This window comes from Mesoplodon mirus (assembly GCF_964341445.2).
Source record: "Mesoplodon mirus genome assembly, chromosome: 2".
Taxonomy (NCBI): Eukaryota; Metazoa; Chordata; class Mammalia; order Artiodactyla; family Ziphiidae; genus Mesoplodon; species Mesoplodon mirus.
The window spans coordinates 57,271,838-57,292,265 of NC_138977.1; the positions used below are offsets into that span (position 1 = coordinate 57,271,838).

The following is a 20,428-nucleotide window of genomic DNA, read 5'->3' on the forward strand; positions in this document are numbered from 1 at the left end:
CTAAATGTCAGGTCACTGTGTTAACAGTGACCTGTACTCTATGCCATTCATTGGACAATTTCCACAGGGACTGTTCCCCAAATGGCAGGCAGAACCCTCCCATCTTGAGTTTCCTAGTCCCATGTCTTTGTGTTTCTCAGATGTGTCTGTCTAAGGATTTATCCTTACATTTATAAAAAATCTCTATTTTAGTTTTCACCTGGGCGTTCTTCCAGCTAGGTCTTTAGAGGTCAGCACTGTGTGTCGCGGTGGTTTATTGAGCTCCTACTACAAGACAGTATTGCATAATGATTAAAAGTGTGGGCTCTGGAGCAAAATTGCCTATTTATTGTATGTGACCTTTGATAAATTGTTAATCTCTCTAGACTTCAATTCCTAATCTGCAGAATGGGAATAATAATAGTATCTCACAGAGTTGTTCTGAGGATTAGATGATTTAAATATATAGAATGTTAACTGGCTCATAGTAATGATATACCATTATTAACCATGTGCCAATCACTTTCCTAGTCACAAACAGATATATACTGAGCACCTACTATGACTTTTTTTTTACACTACGGACTTTTTAAATTATTTTAATTTATTTTTGGCTGCATTGGGTCTTTGTTGCTGCGCGCAGGCTTCCTCTAGTTGCAGCGAGCGGGGGCTACTCTTAGTTGCGGTGCGTGGGCTTCTCATTGCAGTGGCTTCTCTTGTTGCGGACCACGGGCTCTAGGCACACAGGCTTCAGTAGTTGTGGGGAGATCTCACATGCCGTAGAGCAGCTAAGCCCATGTGCCACAACTACTAAAGCCTGCGCACCTACGGCCTGTACTCCGCAGCAAGAGAAGCCACTGCAATGAGAAGCCCGCGCACTGCAACGAAGAGTAGCCCCCGCTCGCTGCAACTAGAGGAAGCCTGCGCGCAGCAACAAAGACCCAATGCAGCCAAAAATAAATAAATAAATAAATAAAATAAAAATAGCAAACTTGCCTCACCTGCTAACGTTCCTTATCTCCTTCTTTGCTTCCATAACACTACCATACATTACTATATATTTAATGTCTTTCCCTATACTAGGCCTTTTTTAGTTGCTGAATTTACATATCCTAGAACAGTGCCTGGCAAATAACAGACATTTAAAATATTTATTTATTTATGTTTTTGTGGTATGCGGGACTTTCACTGCTGTGGGCTCTCCTATTGCAGAGCACAGGCTCCGAACGCGCAGGATCAGTGGCCACAGCTCACAAGACCAGCCGCCTTACTGAATGTGGGATCCTCCCGGCCCAGGGCACGAACCCGTGTCCCCCTGCACCGACAGACGGACTCGCAACCACTGCGCCACTAGGGGAGGTCATCAATCGGTATTTTTAAGTATCTACAACTTCAACGGGTCAACAAGAGATAGACTCACCACCGCAGAGGGTGGGGCTGGAGGTGGGACTATCGCCAGGACAGGTTCCTTTCCATGACAACGGTTGCTATGGTGACTGCTGCGCCTTCCCATTGGTCACTGCCAAGCATATTGCCTTTCCCCTGGCGGACGTCATTGGATATCGTTCTGCAGCGCGCAGGCGCAGGGCTGTCGGGGGAGCCGTAAGTGAAGTGTCGCAAAGCAGAAGAAAGGCGGGAGTCCTGTTTGCAAACATTAAGGAAACCGAGGCTGTGGAGGCAGCTATGGCGGATGTTCCGTGGGCCGAGATTCGTGAGAAATTCCAGGCTGCGCTAGCCTTGTCTCGGGTAGAATTGCATAAAAACCCGGAAAAGGAACCGTACAAGTCCAAATACAGCGCCCGGGCGCTGCTGGAAGAGGTCAAGGCTCTGTTGGGCCCTGCGCCTGAAGACGAGGATGAGCGACCTCAGGCCGATGACAGCTTGGGCGCAGGGGACCACGCCTTGGGACTGCCGGCTGAATTGGTGGAGGCTGAGGGGCCCGTCGCCCAGGGGGCAGTGAGGCGGGCGGTTATTGAGTTCCATCTCGGGGTGAACCACATCGACACGGAGGAGCTGTCGGCGGGGGAGGAGCATCTGGTGAAATGCCTGAGGCTACTGCGCAAGTACCGACTGTCGCACGACTGCGTCTCACTCTACATCCAGGCTCAGGTGAGAGCGAGCCCGGCCCTGGTGTTGGCTGGAGGCCAGGGGGTGGCGAGGGGCCCCAGCTGTTGCCGAGACCAAAGGCAAACGTATAAGACACGATTTGTCCCCACGTTTTCGCACCTTTGTGATAAGCGGCTTCCAAACTCCCTCTCCACCCTCTTCGCACACTCCACCAGCATCACTTATTGCTTTGCTTAGTCGTGGTCAACGCGTTGGTTTCCCGAGACCCTCCAACTCTCCACCATTCCAAATCCTGTTCATTCTGTTAAGAAAAATCCAAGGTAGTTTACTTCTTAATTTAAGGTCTCAAGGAAATTATAAAGAATGACCAGAGTACATTCTTAATTTGAAACAAAGTATCTAAAATCTTCAGTTTCTGTTCTTGCCATAGTCATTCGTTTGCTTCCCAGGGAATTCTTGCCCGTTCTTCAAAACCGATCTCAAGACTCACCTCATACTTATATGTAACTTTCTTTGGATCATTTTGTTCTGAACTGACCTCTCCCTCCTACCTTTGAATTCTTAAAATACTTGTTTCCTATTTATATGGTGCTTGGTTTATTAAGAAATAAGTCTGACATTGTCGTCAGGAACGTAACAGTTCAGAATACAAATACGTATGAACTTTTTTTTTTTTTTTTTTTTTTGCGTTACGCGGGTCTCTCACTGTTGTGGCCTCTCCCGTTGCGGAGCACAGGCTCCGGACGCGCAGGCTCAGCGGCCATGGCTCACGGGCCCAGCCGCTCCACGGCATGTGGGATCTTCCCAGACCGGGGCACGAACCCGGGTCCCCTGCATCGGCAGGCGGACTCTCAATCACTGTGCCACCAGGGAAGCCCTGAACTTTTTTTAAAGTTATTTATTTATATTTTATTTATTTACTTATTTATTTTTTGGCTGCGTTGGGGTTTTGTTGCTGTGCACGGGCTTTCTCCAGTTGCGGCGAGCGGGGGCTACTCTTCACTACGGTGCACGGGCTTCTCATTAAGGTGGCTTCTCTTGTTGTGGAGCACCGGCTCTGTAGTTGTGGCACGCAGGCTCAGTAGTTGTGGCTCACGGGCTCTAGAGCGCAGGCTCAGTAGTTATGGCTCACGGGCTTAGCTGCTCCGCGGCATGTGGGATCTTCCTGGACCAGAGCTCGAACCTGTGTCCCCTGCATTGGCAGGTGGATTCTTAACCACTGTGCCACCAGGGAAGCCCTTGTATGAGCTTTGTGTCAGGTACTTTGCTTAAGTAAGCTCACAAACTCTTACATTCAGTAGTTCCAGTTCCTAGTATATGTGATCCAGGGAACATTTACCACAATTGATCTTACGGTGAGTAGGTCTCAAAGAAAAACCTCAAAATTAAAAAGGAAATTGTATAGGTTATATTCTGTTATCATGACCCAATTAAATGAAAAGCTACATATAACAGGAACTATATCTCTTTTTGCTCACTATTTGTAATCTCAGTCCCTGGCACATAATAGGCCCATTCTAAATATTTGTTGAGTGGATGAATGATCTAATGAAATCCATAAGATATTGAATTCAAACAAAATCTCCGTTATTTGAAATTTTCTTCAACCATTTGGCTGCCTAAAATCTTAATGAACATTAAAAAAATTACTTCAATATCTCAAAAATAGAATTAGAAACCTTCCTTAATGTAATATAGGATCTCCAGTATTTGCTGTATTGATTTTAATATGCATGTTCTTAAATATGTTAATATCTCTGAAATCAGGATCCATCTTACAGCTGATTGATTTTGTGTCATAATTTTCTTGGCAATGTTTTCTTGTTGATACATAAAATAATTGTGTCTTAAAACTTGTGACATCGTACGCTCAATGAATTACAGTATTTTGAACAGTCAGCCTTTTCTGAAGGGTGAATTATTAGAGATATTTTTACTAAAACCAGGAACAAAACCTTGATTAGATGTTCTGGCCGTTGCAATAGTATAGAAAGCAAATAAGAGTATCAATCTTTAAAAATAAAAATCATCATTTTTATATGTGATCCTTGTATACTTAAAAAACCTAAAGTCATCAACTGTAAAAGTCTTAGAACTATCAGTGTGATAAAACCGGAGGATATAAGGTAAATATATAATATCAATAATATTCTGTATATAAGCAAAAACTTGTTAAAAATATTATTTTTAGAAATTGCATTTACAAAGAGCAGTATTGGGGTAATAAAACTGATAATCTTAAAAGGAATGATATACCATGTTCCTAGGTGGCAAGATTAAACATATCATTTTCCTGATGTTCATTTATAGGTCTGATGCAATTCCTGCTGAAATCACAATAGGCTTTCTTTTTTCTTAGAACTTGACAAAATGAATATGTTTATCTGAAAGAATAAAGAAAAGTGAATATAAAAATATGAAAAGAAAAGTAATGCACTGGAACTAGCCTGGGAGGTACAGCAATAGTATTTTAATTAGATTGGGCTTATGCTAGTCTGTTTCTGAACTCTACTGTTCAGTTGATCTGTTTATTCCAATGGCATTACCACTCTATAGCATTTTATTACGTTTAATATTTGCTATATATTATGAGAGATTTGACCTCACTACTAATAAAGCAAACTGAAAGAATGAGATAGAAAAATTGTATCACATTGGCAGAGATTATTAAAGATATTGGTTACGTTTATTGTTGGAGAAACAATGAGGAGATGGATACTGTCCATTAGCATTATCACTAGTGGAAATATAAATTCATAGAACTTTCTGGAGATCAGTAGGTATCAAAACTCTTGAGTCAAGACTTTGACTTAGGGCTTCCCTGGTGTCGCAGTGATTAAGAATCCGCCTGTCAATGCAGGGGACACGGGTTTGAGCCCTGGTCCGGGAAGATCCCACATGCCACAGAGCAGCTAAGCCTGTGCGCCACAACTACTGAGCCTGCACTCTAGAGCCCGTGAACCACAACTACTGAGCCCATGAGCCACAACTACTGAAGCCCGTGCTCCTAGAGCCCGTGCTCCGCAACGAGAGAAGCCACCACAATGAGAAGCCCACGAACCGCAACAAAGAGTAGCCCCCGCTCGCCGCAACTAGAGAAAGCCCATGCGCAGCAACGAAGACCCAATGCAGCTAAAAATAAATAAAATAAGTAGTAAAAAAAAAAATAGACTTAAAAATTCCACATCAATATTCTAAAATAATATTGAGACAGGTATGCAAAGGTAGGTTAACATGGATGTTTGTCACAGCATTGTTAGTTTCAAAAAAAAGAATAAAATAAACATTCGTGAGATCTATAGTTAAATAAATACTGGTACATCCATACAGAAGAACAATATGCAGCCATTAGAAATAATGATTTATACTTGTTAACCAAAACTATCAATACTAAGAGGAGAGGGAATACTAAAAGGCATGTTTGGAATTACATAGAGTGATTCCATTTTGGCAAAAGACTACCTGTGTGTGTGTATGTATGTGTAGGAAAAAGTTTGAAAGTATCAGTCCATGGGAATTTGTGATATTCTGACTCTTTTGTCTCAATCTGGTGTCTCCTTCCTGGGAAACTATAGATATACAGGACCTGGACCCACATTAGATTATCAAGGGAGACTGTCCCCTTCTACCTTCCCCAGAAAAAGGGGGCCTTAGGAATGGTTTTTATCTGGTTTTCCTCCTAATTTGTGCTATCAGCAATATACACTTGCATTTCCTGAGTGAAATTTAACTTGACAAATTAGTAGATTATTCTCCCCACTGCCAGGATATATATGTATAAGGAGGACGTTTTTTGTGTGTTTATAGCTTTACTGAGGTACAATTGATGTACAGTAGACTACACATATCTAAAGTATACAATTTGATGAACTTTGACATCTTTATATTCTCATGAAACAGTTACTGCAGTCAAGGTAATGAACATATCCATCACCACTAAAAGTTTCCTTGTGTCCCTTTGTAATTCCTCTCTCACTCCTTTATTCTCTCTCCCTTCTCCTTGCCCTCCTCCACCACATTTTCTAGAATTTCATAATGGAATCATATGGTGTATACTCTTCTTTTGGTCTGACTTCTTTCACTCTGCATCATTATTTCATTGCTGCATCTGAGATGATTTTTTTTCTTCCTTTTTCAGTCTGTTAATATGGTGAATTACATTGATTGATTTTCCAGTGTTAAACCAACCTTTCTTTCCTGTGATAAACTCCACTTGGAATTTTTGCCAAGCCAAACGAGTAAAATATTACCCTTTTATATATTGTTGGACTGGATTTGCTAAAATTTTTTTAATCTTTTTTGTATCTTTGTTCATGAGGATATCAGTCTAGTTTTCTTGTTGTGTCTTTGGTTTAGTATGAGATGGGAAGTGTTCTTTCCTCTTTGCTTTTCTTGATGAATTTGTGTAGAGTTGGTATTATTTTTTCCTTACATTTTTGGTAGAATTCACCAGTAGTACTTTTTTAGCTGTTTTTGTTTTATATTTATTTTTTTTCCTTACCTATTCTTTTATCCCAAGGGCAAGAACATGATGTTACTTTGTGAATGATACAGTACTTTCTGATGTATTATGGGATTTATATTGTAAAAATAATTCATGTAGAATGTCAAAAATAGTCATCTCTGTGGAGTAAACATTGAAAAAAACATTAACACTATTAATTTTGAAAAATCAAATCAGTTCTAGATCCCTTGCATGGTCCTTAACTTCAGGGCCTCAATAGGTTATGGTTAAAAAAAAACCTTTAGTCATTTCTAGACACACTCTAGGGTCTCTACTTGATTTAAGATTTATCACACACCAGAGTTGTTGCTTTCTGTGGCACAGCCTACCCTGGATCTAGCAGCCTAAATGCATCACCATCCCGTCAAAATAGAGTAAATGTGGCTAACCAGTTCCTGGTAGTGGGTGTGTCGCTAATCTGTCTAGGCTAGGTACAGTCTGCTGGGGTTGTGCTGGTGTCATGGCCAAATGGAGTATCTCAAGGCCTGTTGTCAGAGGAAAAATAAGTTGACCTAAGGAGTGAGAAAAGGTGACTTGTGGATTCATTTCTAAATTCAAGAAATGAATATTAAGGGAGATTATATTCTCTGAGGCTAAGTGGGCAGAATAATCGGTAAATTAGTAGTGGGCCAGAGCCCTTTAAACTTCCCCAGGGTACTGCAAAGGATTGCATAAATAATATAGAGGAGAGAACTGCCCAATCTCAGTAATTTATCACTATGACCTACCTGCAGTCCTAGACACTGAGAACTGATCAAGTCACTTAAAAAAAATTATAGAATAGGTATATTACGTGAAGCCATGAGACCAGAGGTCTGTGTTCCAGGGCAGTGATCATGTCACCTTTAAACTGTAGGGTTTCTAAACATGTTTTTTTGTGTCATGTACCCCTTTTGCAATCTACTGAAGCCTGTATTTCATGAAACAGAATAATGATTTTAAGTGTATAAAATAAAATGTAGGGGTTATAAAAGAAACCAATAACATAGAAGTTACCAAAATATTTTTTAAAACAAATGTGTGATATAGTGATACATGAGCTTCCTTATTAACACATTAAATAACATCTGTGTCTACTAACTTCCATAATTTTAAAGTACTAATGAATATAAATGGTATTTTGAGATATCTGCAAGCTGTAATATGAAGATTTTTTTCACTTCTATAGGCCACAGAAATCCCAGGTACTGTAATACTGTTTCGTAGGACATAGTGAAAATAAATTTGTAATAGTTCTCCATCTACATTCATAGACTCTGAATTCTCTTCATGAGTAACTTGTGGGTCCTTGGGCCCAGGTTAAGAATTTGCTTTAAAAACTTTGTTTCCTTATTCTGTTCCCTTCCCTAGGGAGGTAAGCAAAAGATGGTGGAAGCCCAGCCTCAGAAGTATCCCTGTGCCTGAGACGCTGTCCCAAGGGTTGGGAGGCAGACTAACCCCATTGTCTAAAGGGGAGCTAGTCTTGAATTCTGACCATGTAAACAGGCCTGATTTTCCCTATACAGAGTCTGATAAAAAGAGTCCTGTGGCAGGGGAAAAACTGGCTTAGTTTTTAAAAGGTAACATTGTACCCCTAAATGTAGCAGATTGAAACAACAAACTTTTATTATAACAGGAATCCAGGCATGGCTTAGCTAGTTGCTTCTGGCTCAAGGTCTCTCATCAGATTGTTGGCCTGCTTGGGGCTGCACTTGAAGGCTCAGCTTGGGGAGAACCTGCTTCCAAGCTCACTCACGTGGTTGTTGGCAGGATTCAGCTTCTTACAGGTTGTTGGTCTGAGAGGCCTTGATTCCTTGCTGGCTGTTGACCTCCCTGACCACGTGAGTCTATCCATAGGGTGGCTCAGAATATGGCATTTGGCTTCCCTCAGAGAGTACAAGCAAGAGGGAGCACCCAAAATGGAACCACACAGTGTTTTGTAACCTGATGTTGGAAGAGACCTTCTATCACTTTTGCCATATTCTATTTGTTAGAAGAAAGTCACTAAATAATCCAGCCCAGACTTAAGGGGAAGAGATTATACAGGGCATGAGCACCAGGAGGCAGGAATCACCAGGGAATCCATCTTAGTGGCTTCCTCCCACGACGTAAAGACAGTAGTATTATGAATAGTTAATTCATGGTTAATCAGACTGTGGTATTGATACTATCTGATATTGACTTTGAAACTATGAAAACTACTTCATTGAAAGATTTATATTGTCATTATTTCTCTTTATTTTCCAGAATAACCTGGGTATCTTGTGGTCTGAAAGAGAAGAAATTGAAACTGCACAAGCTTATCTAGAATCATCAGAAGCTCTATATAATCAGTATATGAAAGAGGTATGTTGCATGTCAGATAAATTTTAATCTTTTTTAAAAATATATTTATTTATTTATTTGGCTGCACTGGGTCTTATTTGCGGCATGTGGGATCTTCATTGCAGTGTGCGGGAACTTCTGGTGCAGCGTGTGGGATCTAGTTCCCTGACCAGGGATCGAACCTGGGCCCCCTGCATTGGGAGCCTGTAGTCTTAACCGCTGGACCACCAGGGAAGTCCCTAAATTTTAACCTTTGATTGAAACTAGTCAAGAATTGACATTAAGAATTCCTCACTCATAATATTGGAATTCCTCACTCATAATATTGGAATATGACTTTTCAGTATACTTTGGGACCTCTCTGTAGAGCTGTCTAGGTGGTCATCTAATAGCTGAAATTATTTTATATTAAAGACTTCAGGGTTCTTAAAAATAACCCTTGGATAAGGTCTAATGGCAGCCTTAATCCAAATATAATTGTGTAAGAAATATTATTCTAATATCCTAAAATACTGATATTTGCATGTTTTCATCTATAATCTAAAATTTCTGTTTTAATTTCCACTGAGGATAGCAGTGCTTAAAGGAAGGCAAACAACTACCTAAGCAAAATATCTGAAATATTGGAGGCACTGGTTCTCAAATTTCAGCATGCATCAGGATCACCTGGAGGACTTTTAACACACAGTGCTCATCCCCAGACTCTGATTCAGTAGGTCTGGGTTGGGACTTGAGAATTTGCATTTTTAACAAGGTGCCGGGTGCTGCTGCTGGTTTGAGTACTGCACTTTGAGAACCACTGCTTCAGGGCAGTGATTTTCAATAACTTTTTTTTTTTAACTGTAAAACCCTTCTGAAATACAGTATGTAAAAACTGATTGAGGTACTCTAGTTAAACAGGTCAGAAGAACCCTGAGCCCAATCCACTACAGATACCTTCTTCCCTCCCCATTGTGGTAGTACAAAAGAGATGCTGTAGAACTTCTAGGGCTCTGGAGAGCCTAGATTGAAAACTTTTACTTTAGAGGGTCACGGTCCTACAAAGGTGAACATTGTAACACCACTGTGTTACTGTTCATTTCCTTAGTAAATTTTACCTACCACTTGGCAATCTGGAGGAGGCTATACATGTTTGGGGGCAAGGAGGTAGATAGGAAATCTCTGTACCTTCCACTCAGCTCTGCTGTGAACCTAACACTGCTCTAAAAAATGAAGTCTATTAAAAAAAAACTTGGCAGTCTTCTAAAATTAAAATGGATTTAGTTAATTTTGTTTTGAGGCTATGTGTAGCACTTCTTCTTTCCTTTTTTTAAATAAATTTATTTATTTTTTAATATTTATTTTTGGCGCTTTGGGTCTTCGTTGCTGCATGTGGGCTTTCTCTAGTTGCGATGAGTGGGGGCTACTCTTCCTTGCAGCGCATGGGCTTCTCATTGCAGTGGCTTCCATTGTTGCGGAGCATGGGCTTCTAAGCATGCAGGCTTCAGTGGTTGTGGCACACAGGCTTCAGTAGTTGTGGCTCACAGGCTCTAGAGCACAGGCTCAGTAGTTGTGGCACACGGGCTTTGTTGCTTCACGGCATGTGGGATCTTCCCAGACCAGGGCTAGAACCTGTGTCTCCTGCATTGGCAGGTGGATTCTTAACCACTGCGCCACCAGGGAAGTCCCAAGCACTTCTTTAAATAACCAGATATTTTGAGGTTTTTCAAGTTCAGGGTTAAGAATCAATGTCTTATCAAGTTCACCAGTGATTTATATTTTGCCAAATTTAGTGGTAAATTCTTAGTCCTCATCTTATTTGACCTATCAGTAGCATTTGGCCTAGTTGATCAATCTAGCCTCTGGCTCAGTTGATTAGTCTCTCTTCCTTGACATACTTTTTAAATTTAGCTTCTGCTTGTCTGTTTTTCCTTCTTTTCAGTCCTTGTTGCATCCTCCTTATATCCTCAACCTCTGAACAGTGGGGTACCCAGAGTTCAGTGTTTGGATGTCTCCTCTTTCCATCTACATTCATTCCCTTGTTCTAAATACCATCTCTGTGCTGATGACTCCCAAATTATATCCCCAGTCTGTACCTCTCTAATTCCAGACTTGTCTGTCCAACTGCTGATTTGGCACTTGTACTTTTTATGGGGTAGGTATCTCTAAAACTACTAACATTGAGTTTCTGATGACCTTCCTCTCCCTACCTTGCTTACTATAAACACCAGCTGCTTTCTTCAGTTGTTGAGGCCTAAAACCTTGGAGGTGCCTCTTCTCCTCACACTATCTAATACGTCAGCAAATTCTGTTGGCTTTACTTGTAAATTCTGTCTAGAGTCAGACCACTGCTGTCACCATCATCTCTTGCTGTAGTCTCCTAGTTGGTCTTCCTGCTGTCATACCCCCTTCAGTTCAAAGGTAAATCAGACCACATCACTCCTTTCCTCAAAATTTTCAATGGTTTTCCTGTCTTACTCAGTAGGCTCCAAAGACCCTTGAAGACCGGCAAGTTTGGCAAGTTCATTTTCTGATCTGGCTGCTGTTACTTCTCTAATTTCATCTACTATTCTCCCCTGTCTCATTCTGTTCTAGCTATACTGGCCATCTTGTTCTGAAACACAGCAGACAAGCTCCCAACTCAGGGCCTTTGCCCTTCTCTGTTTCCTCTGCTAATGCCACTCTTCCCCTAGATATCTACCTGGATCACTCCCTCATTTCTTTCAATTTTTTTAAAAAATTTATTTATTTATTTATTTTATTTATTTTTGGCTGCGTTGGGTCTTCATTGCCGCTCGTGTGGGCTTTCTCTAGTTGCGGAGAGCGGGGGCTACTCTTCATTGAGGTGCATGCGGGCTTCAGTAGATGTGCTCGCGGGCTCTAGAGCGCAGGTGCACGGGCTTAGTTGCTCCACGGCATGTGGGATCTTCCCGGACCAGGGCTTGAACCCATGTCCCCTGCATTGGCAGGCAGATTCTTAACCAGTGTGCCACCAGGGAAGCCCCATTTCTTTCAGATCTTGACTCAGACATCTCCCATCTAGTGAGGACTCGTTGGCCACTCATCTGACGCTGTAGACCACCCCTCCCCAGCACTTCCTATCCTATCCCCCTTTCCTGCTGTTTTTGCTTTGCACTTATCACTAACATATTCATTTTAATGATTTATTTATCACCCATCTTCAGTACTGGAAATATAAGCTCCAGGACGACAAGGATATTTTTACTATTATATTCACTGAAACATCTAGAACAGTATCTATTTCTTGATAACAAATGATATTCTGCCTTGTTCATCCAGATCAACCAAAAAAAGAACAGTGTTACTACTGTGTGAATGCTTGAATGAATTTAATGGAGGGTTTCAGTTTAAAAATATGTAAGATAGGGCTTCCCTGGTGGCGCAGTGGTTGAGAGTCCGCCAGCCGATGCAGGGGACATGGGCTCGTGCCCCGGTCCGGGAAGATCCCACACACCGCAGAGCGGCTGGGCCCCGTGAGCCAATGGCCGCTGAGCCTGCACGTCCGGAGCCTGTGCTCCGCAATGGGAGAGGCCACAACAGTGAGAGGCCTGCGTACCGCAAAAAAAAAAAAAAAAAAAAGTAAGATAGTGTTTAGTTGGAGAAGTTTAATTGCTTATATTGTTTTCTACTTGTTTGGTATCAGTCAATAATTAATAATTCTGAATAAAAATATTTTTAATATTTCACAAATTATTGACCTAATGGTGGCAGAAGTTAGAATGTCATTTTTTAAAATCTATAGATACAAAATGTAGTTCTAGATAAAGGAGAGATCTAAACAGAGTGGAGAATCACTGAATTTGAAGATAGGAAACCTCGGATTTCTAGTTTGACTTTGGTTGTAACGAACTGACTTGGGAGAATTCAGACTTTCTGTGCCACCTATTCCTCATTTGTAAGATGGGGATACCCCTCCTGTCTCAACAATACAGAAGTGTTACGGGGATCAGATAATAAAGTAGTTAATGCAGAGTCACTAAAAATACGCTATTCAATAATTGCAGAATGGTTAAATAAATTATGATACTCTCTTAGCAAGGGAATGTGATATAACCATTAAAATGATAAATATTTAGATCATCAATACGTGGAAAATGTGTATAATATGTACACCTTAATTACAACTATATTAACATTTTTCCTGGTAAGGCCCTGCAAAGATGAACTAGATGATATAAAACTAACATTTTAGTTTCATAAAACTAACATTTTAGTTTTAGAAGATGTAACTAATAAAAACTAGTATTTATTGAGTGCTTAAGCAGGCTACATTTTATTCTCACAACAATACTATGAAAGAGGTACTGTTATTCTCATTAATAGGAAAGGAGCTTGTGATTCAGTGAGGTTAGCATGTACTATGTGACACAATCAGAATTTAAATATGGTTTGTGTGACCCCAAACTTTGGTTCTTTCTACTCTACCATGCTACCTTCCAAGGTAATATTATAGTTAAATAGTTACTGTATTAAAGGGATTCTTTTTCTCCATAAAATTGCTCAAATATAGAATAATAAAAAAAGGAAATGTATTCTGTAGTTGTGAAGAGTTATTATTAGTAGGTTTGGGGTGGGGGGTGGTAAAGAGACACAATCTTATAAGCCAGAGAGATTTTAAACATTCATTCATTCATTTATTTTCAGATTTGAGATATACTTGATGTATATAATACTGTGTATGTTTAAGATGTACAGTGTGATGATTTGATTCACAGATACATTGCAAATGATTACCATAACAGGGTTAGTTAACACCTCCATCACCTCACATAATTACCTTTTTTTTGGTTTTTGTTTTTGTGGTGAGAATATTTAAGATTTACTATCTTAGCAACTTTTGAGTATACAGTACAGTATTTTTTTTTAAAGATTTATTATTTATTTATTTATTTTTGGCTGCATCGGATCTTAGTTGCGGCACGCGGGATCTTTGTTGAGGCATGCGGGATTTTTCATTGTGGCGCGTGGGCTTCTCTCTAGTTGTGGCTTGCGGGTTTTCTCTTCTCTAGTTGTGGCATGCGGGCTCCAGGGCACGTGGGCTCTGTAGTTGTGGCATGTGGGCTCTGTAGTTGGCGGCATGCAGGCTCTCTAGTTGAGGCGCACGAGCTCAGTAGTTGTGGCGTGTGGGCTTAGTTGTCCTGCAGCGTGTGGGATCTTAGTTCTCTGACCAGGGATCAGACCCGTGTCCCCTGCATTGGAAGGCAGATTCTTTACCACTGGACCACCGGTGAAGTCCCTACAATACAGTAATATTAACTATAGTTAACATGGTGTACAATTAGATCCTCAGAACTTATTAATCTTATAACTGGAAGTTTGTACCCTTTGCCAAACATTTCCCCATTTCCCCCATCACCTCAGCCCCTGGCAACCACCGTTCTACTCTTTGTTTCTAGTTCACCTTTTTTTTTCTTTAAGATTCCACATACAAGTGATACCATACAGTATTTGGAAGATGACCATTTTAAAAGCATTTGGCACACATTATAAAATTGCTTTCCAAAAAGACTACCAATTGTATCCTTACTCCACTGGTGTATGAGAATTCTCATCTCCTTCACAACTTTTCCTTATATAGCTTTAAAAAAAAATCTTTGCTAATATAGGCAAAATGGTCTCATTTTAACTCAAATTTCTTTGATTAAAGAGATTAATTTTATTTATTTTTTTAGGGGGGTAGGAGTTTTATTAATTAATTTATTTATTTTTGCTGTGTTGGGTCTTCGTTTCTGTGCGAGGGCTTTCTCTAGTTGTGGCAAGCAGGGGTCACTCTTCATCGCGGTGCGCGGGCCTCTCACTACCGCGGCCTCTCTTGTTGCGGAGCACAGGCTCCAGATGCGCAGGCTCAGTAGTTGTGGCTCACGGGCCTAGTTGCTCCGCGGCATGTGGGATCTTCCCAGACCAGGGCTCGAACCCGTGTCCCCTGCATTAGCAGGCAGATTCTCAACCACTGCGCCACCAGGGAAGCCCCAAGAGATTAATTTTAAAATATTATTTTCTGTTTGTATTTTCTCTTTTGAAAGTGTTCATGTTTTTTTACATTTATTTACTCAAGTTTGTGTTTTCTTGCTAATTTGTTTGCTCTTTTATGTTATATCTTTTAAAATTGAGTTATAATTGGCATATGACATATTAGTTTAAGGTGTACAACATAATGATTCAATATATGTATATATTATGAAATGATCACCACAGTAAGTCTTGTTAATATTCATCACACATATTTACAATTTTTCTTGTGAGAACTTTTTTTTTTTTTTTTTTTTTTTTTTTTTTTGCGGTATGCGGGCCTCTCACTGCTGTGGCCTCCCCCGTTGCGGAGCACAGGCTCCGGATGCACAGGCCCAGTGGCCATGGCTCACGGGCCCAGCCGCTCCGCGGCATATGGGATCCTCCCAGACCGGGGCACGAACCCGCGTCCCCTGCATCGGCAGGCGGACTCTCAACCACTGCGCCACCAGGGAGGCCCTTGTGAGAACTTTTAAAAGCCACTCTCTTAGCAACTTTCAGATATACAATACAGAATTAAAAAAAAATTTTTTATTGGAGTATAGTTGATTTACAATGCTGTGTTAGTTTCAGGTGTACAGCAAAGTGAATCAGTTATACATATGCATATATCCACTCTTTTTTAGATTCTTTTCCCATAAAGGCCATTGCAGAGTATTGAGTAGAGTTCCCTGTGCTGTACAGTAGGTCTTTATTCGTTATCTATTTTATATATAGTAGTGTGTATATGTCAATCCCAATCTTCCAATTTATCCCTTCCCCCCCACTTACCCCCTGGTAACCATAAGTTTGTTTTCTACACCTGCAACTCTATTTCTGTTTTGTAGATAAGTACATTTGTACCTTTTATTTATTTATTTATTTATTTTGGCCATGCCCCACCACGTGCAGGATCTTAGTTCCTTGACCAGGGATTGAACCCGTACCCACTTCAGTGGAAATGGTAGAGTCTTAACCACTGGACCCATGGTGTGCAGGATCTTAGTTCCTTGACCAGGGATTGAACCCGTGCCCACTGCAGTGGAAACGGTAGAGTCTTAACCACTGGACCACCAGAGAAGTCCCTGTACCCTTTTCTTAGATTCCACGTATAAACAATATCATATAATATTTGTCTTTCTCTGTCTGACTTACTTCACTCAGTATGACAATCTCTAGGTCCATCGATGTTGATGCAAATGGCATTATTTCGCTCCTTTTTATGGCTAATATTCCATTGTATATATGTACCACATCTTTATCCATTCATCTGTTGATGGACATTTAGGTTGGTTCCATGTCCTGGCTATTGTAAATAGTGCTGCAGTGAACACTGGGGTACATGTATCTTTTCCAGTTATGGTTTTCTCTGGATATATGCCCAGGAGTGGATTGCTGGATCATACAGAATTATTAACTATAGTCACCATGCTATACATTATATCCCCGGGCCTTATTTATTTTATAACTGGAAGTTTGTATCTTTTGACTGCCTTCATTTGCCCTTTCTGACCACCCCCCAACCTTTTGCTTCTAGCAACCACAAATCTAATCTGTTCTATGTATCTGTAAGGTTGGTTGGTTGAAGATCCCACACATGAGATCACTGGTAGTATTTGTCTTTCCTTGTCTGACTTACTTCACTTTGCATAACGTCCTCAAGGTCTATCCATGTTGCAAGTGGCAAGATTTCCTTCTTTTTTTTAATGGCTGAATGTTACTCCATTATGTGTGTGTGTATACACATTTTCTTTATCCATTCATCCATTGATAGACACTAAGTTGTTTCCATGTTTGGCTATTGTAAATGTTGCAGTGAACATGGGGTGCAGATAACTTTTCAAGTTAGTGTTTTTGCTTCCCTTGGATAAATAAACAGAAGTGCAATTGCTGGATCACATGGCAGTTCTATTTTTAATTTTTTTGAGGAAACTCCGGTTGTTTTCTATAGTGGTGGCACCAATTTGCATTCCAACCAACAGTGCAGCAGGGTTCTCTTTTCTCCACATTGTTGTCAACACTTGTTATTTCTTGTGTTTTTAATAATAGCCATTCTAACAGGTATGAGATAATATTTCATTGTGGTTTTGATTTGCATTTACCTGATGATTAGTGATGTTGAGCACGCTTTCATGTGTGTGTTGGCCATCTGTATGTCTCCTTTGGAAAAATTCAGATCTTCTGCCCATGTTTTAATCAGGTTTTTTTTTTTTGGCTATTGAGTTGAATGAGTTCTTTATATATTTTGGATATTAACCCCTTATTGGATATATGATTTGCACATATTTTCTTTTTTTTTTTTTTTTTTTTTTTTTTTTTTTTTTTTTTTTTTTTTTGCAGTACGCGGGCCTCTCACTGTTGTGGCCTCTCCCGTTGCGGAGCACAGGCTCTGGACGTGCAAGCTCAGCGGCCATGGCTCACGGGCCTAGCCGCTCCGCGGCATGTGGGATCTTCCTGGACTGGGGCACGAACCCGTGTCCCCTGCATCAGCAGGCGGACTCTCAACCACTGCGCCACCAGGGAAGCCCATTTGCACATATTTTCTTCCGTTTGATAGGTTGCCTTTTCATTTTGTTGATGGTTTCCTTTGCTGTGCAGAAGTTTTTTTTAAAATGTTTGATGTATTCCCACTTATTGATACTTTATTTAACAAACATTTATAGTAACACTTGCGGACGCTGTTATAGGTGATTTACAAATTTTAACTCAATTTAATTCTCATGACAACTTAAGAGGTAGATATTTTTATTTTATAGATGAAGGAACAGATGCACAAGAGATTACATGACTTGCCCAAGTCCACACACCAGTAAGTGGCGAAGCTGGGATTACAACCTATTGTTAACGTGGTCCGACTCCACACCGCACACTTTTAACCAGGATATCCTACTGCCTCCCTTAGTAGTTGGACTTAGTCTAAAGCACAAGTGTGAAGTGCTCCTTTAAGAACTGTGTAGTGTAGCGAGGACTCCATATCTGTACCAAAATAATGATGGCAGATAAAAGAAATGTGCTGTAAGCAGAGTGTGTAGACTAAGCGTTCCTATTTGCTTTGTCGGTTTAATTCACTAGACATTTATTGTTTTTACTTTGTGCCAGGTACTATGCATAATGCAGGGGAATCAGATATGAATAAAATATGGTCCTGTCGCATAACAAGCTACACCTGGAGGAGAAAGATTGGAGCAAATCAACATGTTAATTACACCCACAAGAAGTTTTAGAATGTACATTTAGGTTTTTTTTTTTTTTTTGGTTGCGTTGGGTCTTTCTCTAGTTGATGCGTACGGGCTTTCTTTAGTTGCGGTGAGCAGGGGCTACTCTTCGTTGCGGTGCCCGGGCTTCTCATTGCGGTGGCTTCTCTTGTTGTGGAGCATGGGCTCTAGGTGTGCGGGCTTCAGTAGTTGTGGGGCGTGGGCTCAGTAGTTGTGGCTCGTAGGCTCTAGGGCGCAGGCTCAGTAGTTGTGGCGCACAGGCTTAGTTGCTCTGTGGCATGTGGGATCTTCCCAGACCAGGGATCAAACCCGTGTCCCCTGCCTTGGCAGGCGGATTCTTAACCACTGCACCACCAGGGAAGTCCCTAGTTTTTTTTTTTATTTTATTTATTAAAAATTTTTTTTAACATTTATTTATTTATTTATTTGGCTGTGCCGGGTCTTAGTTGTGGCATGTGTGGGATCTTTAGTTGCAGCATGCAGGATCTAGTTCCCTGACCAGGGACTGAACCCAGGCCCCCTGCATTGGGAGCACAGAGTCTTAACTACTGGACCACTAGGGAAGTCCCTAATTTTTATTTTATACTGGAGTATCATTGACTAACAATGTTGTGTTAGTTTCAGGTGTACAGCAAAGTGATTCAGTTATACAAATACAAGTATCTATTCTTTTTCAAATTCTTTTCCCATTTAGGTTATTACAGAATGTTGAGCAGAGTTCCCTGTGCTATACAGTAGGTCCTTGTTGATTATCTATTTTATTTTTCTTTTTTCTTTCCTTTCCTTTTTTCTTTCTTTTCTTTTCCCTCCCTCCCTCCCTCCCTTCCTTCCTTCCTTTCTTCGTCCCTTTCTTCCTCCCTCCCTCCCTCCCTTCCTTCCTTCCTTTCTTCCTTTCTTCCTCCCTCCCTCCCTCCCTTTCTCTTATTGAAGTATAGTTAATTTACAGTTGGGCCAATCTGCTGTACAGCAGAGTGACTCAGTTATACACATATATACATTTTTTTAATATTCTTTTCCATTATGGTTTATCACAGGATATTGAATGTATTTCCCTGTGCTATACATTAGGACCTTGTTGTTTATCCATTCTAAATGTAGTAGTTTGCATCTACCAATCCCAAACTCCCAGTCCATCACTCTCCCTCCCCACCCCCACTTGGCAACCACAAGTCTGTTCTCTATGTCTATGAGTCTGTTTCTGTTTTGCAGATAGGTTAATTTGTGCCATGTTTTAGATTCCACATGTAAGTGATATCATATGGTACTTGTCTTTCTCTTTCTGACTTACTTCACTTAGTATGATAATCTCTAGTTGCATCCATGTTGCTGCAGTGACATTATTTCATTCTTTTTTATGGCTGAGTAGTATTCCATTGTATATATGTACCACATCTTCTTTATCCATTCATCTGTTGATGGACATTTAGGTTGCTTCCATGTCTTGACTATTGTAAATAGTGCTGCAGTGAACACTGGGGTGCATGTATCCTTTTGAATTATGGTTTTCTCCAGATATATGCCCAGGAATGGGATTGCTGGATCATATGGTAGCTCTATTTTTAGTTTTTTAAGGAACCTCCATACTGTTCTCCATAGTGGCTGTACCAATTTACATTCCCACCAACAGTGTAGGAGGGTTCCCTTTTCACCACACCCTCTCCAGCATTTGTTTTTTGTAGATTTTTTGATGATGGCCATTCTAACTGGTGTGAGGTGATACCTCACTGTAGTTTTGATTTGCATTTCTCTAATAATTAGTGATGTTGAGCATCTTTTCATGTACCTGTTGGTCATTTGTATTTCTTTGGAGAAATATCTGTTTAGGTCTCCTGCCCATTTTTTGATTGGGTTAGAATGTACATTTAGAATACGTGTTCATAGCCCTTAATACTTTTTTTCTGAGGAATGTATCCCCAAATTGGAGCATTTTAACAGTCATGGATCGTCTACCTTGGCCTTTTAACTTTCCTCCTAAAGTGCTAAGAGGAGCAGAACACCACAGAGCCAGACTGAGATGTTCGTTGCCTTTTGTGACTTCAGGCTCATGCTCTTACTCACGAAATTGTTAGTTTAAAAAGTGAAGATACCGAACACCTATAACATTTCATTAAAAACTGGTATAAAGGGACTTCCCTGGTGGTGCAGTGCTTAAGAATCTGCCTGCCAATGCAGGGGACACAGGTTCGATCCCTGGTCTGGGAAGATCCCATGTGCTGCGGAGCAGCAAAGCCTGTGAGCCACAACTACTGAGCCTGCGCTCTAGAGCCCGCGAGCCACAACTGCTGAGCCCACGTGCCACTACTCTAGCCTGCGCGCCTAGAGCCCGTGCACCGCAAAAAGAGAAGCCACTGCAATGAGAAGCTCGCACACT

The 20,428-nt window shown here is 40.8% G+C and overlaps 1 protein-coding gene across 2 annotated transcripts in view; it reads left to right on the forward strand.

The window, feature by feature from the left end:
* Positions 1-1,586: 1,586 nt before the first annotated feature.
* The window catches only part of KIFBP (kinesin family binding protein), a 40,555-nt gene continuing 21,713 nt past the window's right edge, over positions 1,587-20,428 (forward strand). For both annotated transcript variants that reach the window (XM_082637074.1, XM_082637075.1), the window contains exons 1-2: positions 1,587-2,088; positions 8,777-8,875. In XM_082637074.1, the coding sequence (XP_082493200.1) occupies positions 1,663-2,088; positions 8,777-8,875 (525 nt within the window). In that variant the 5' untranslated portion in view covers positions 1,587-1,662. The remainder of the gene's footprint in view (positions 2,089-8,776; positions 8,876-20,428) is intronic.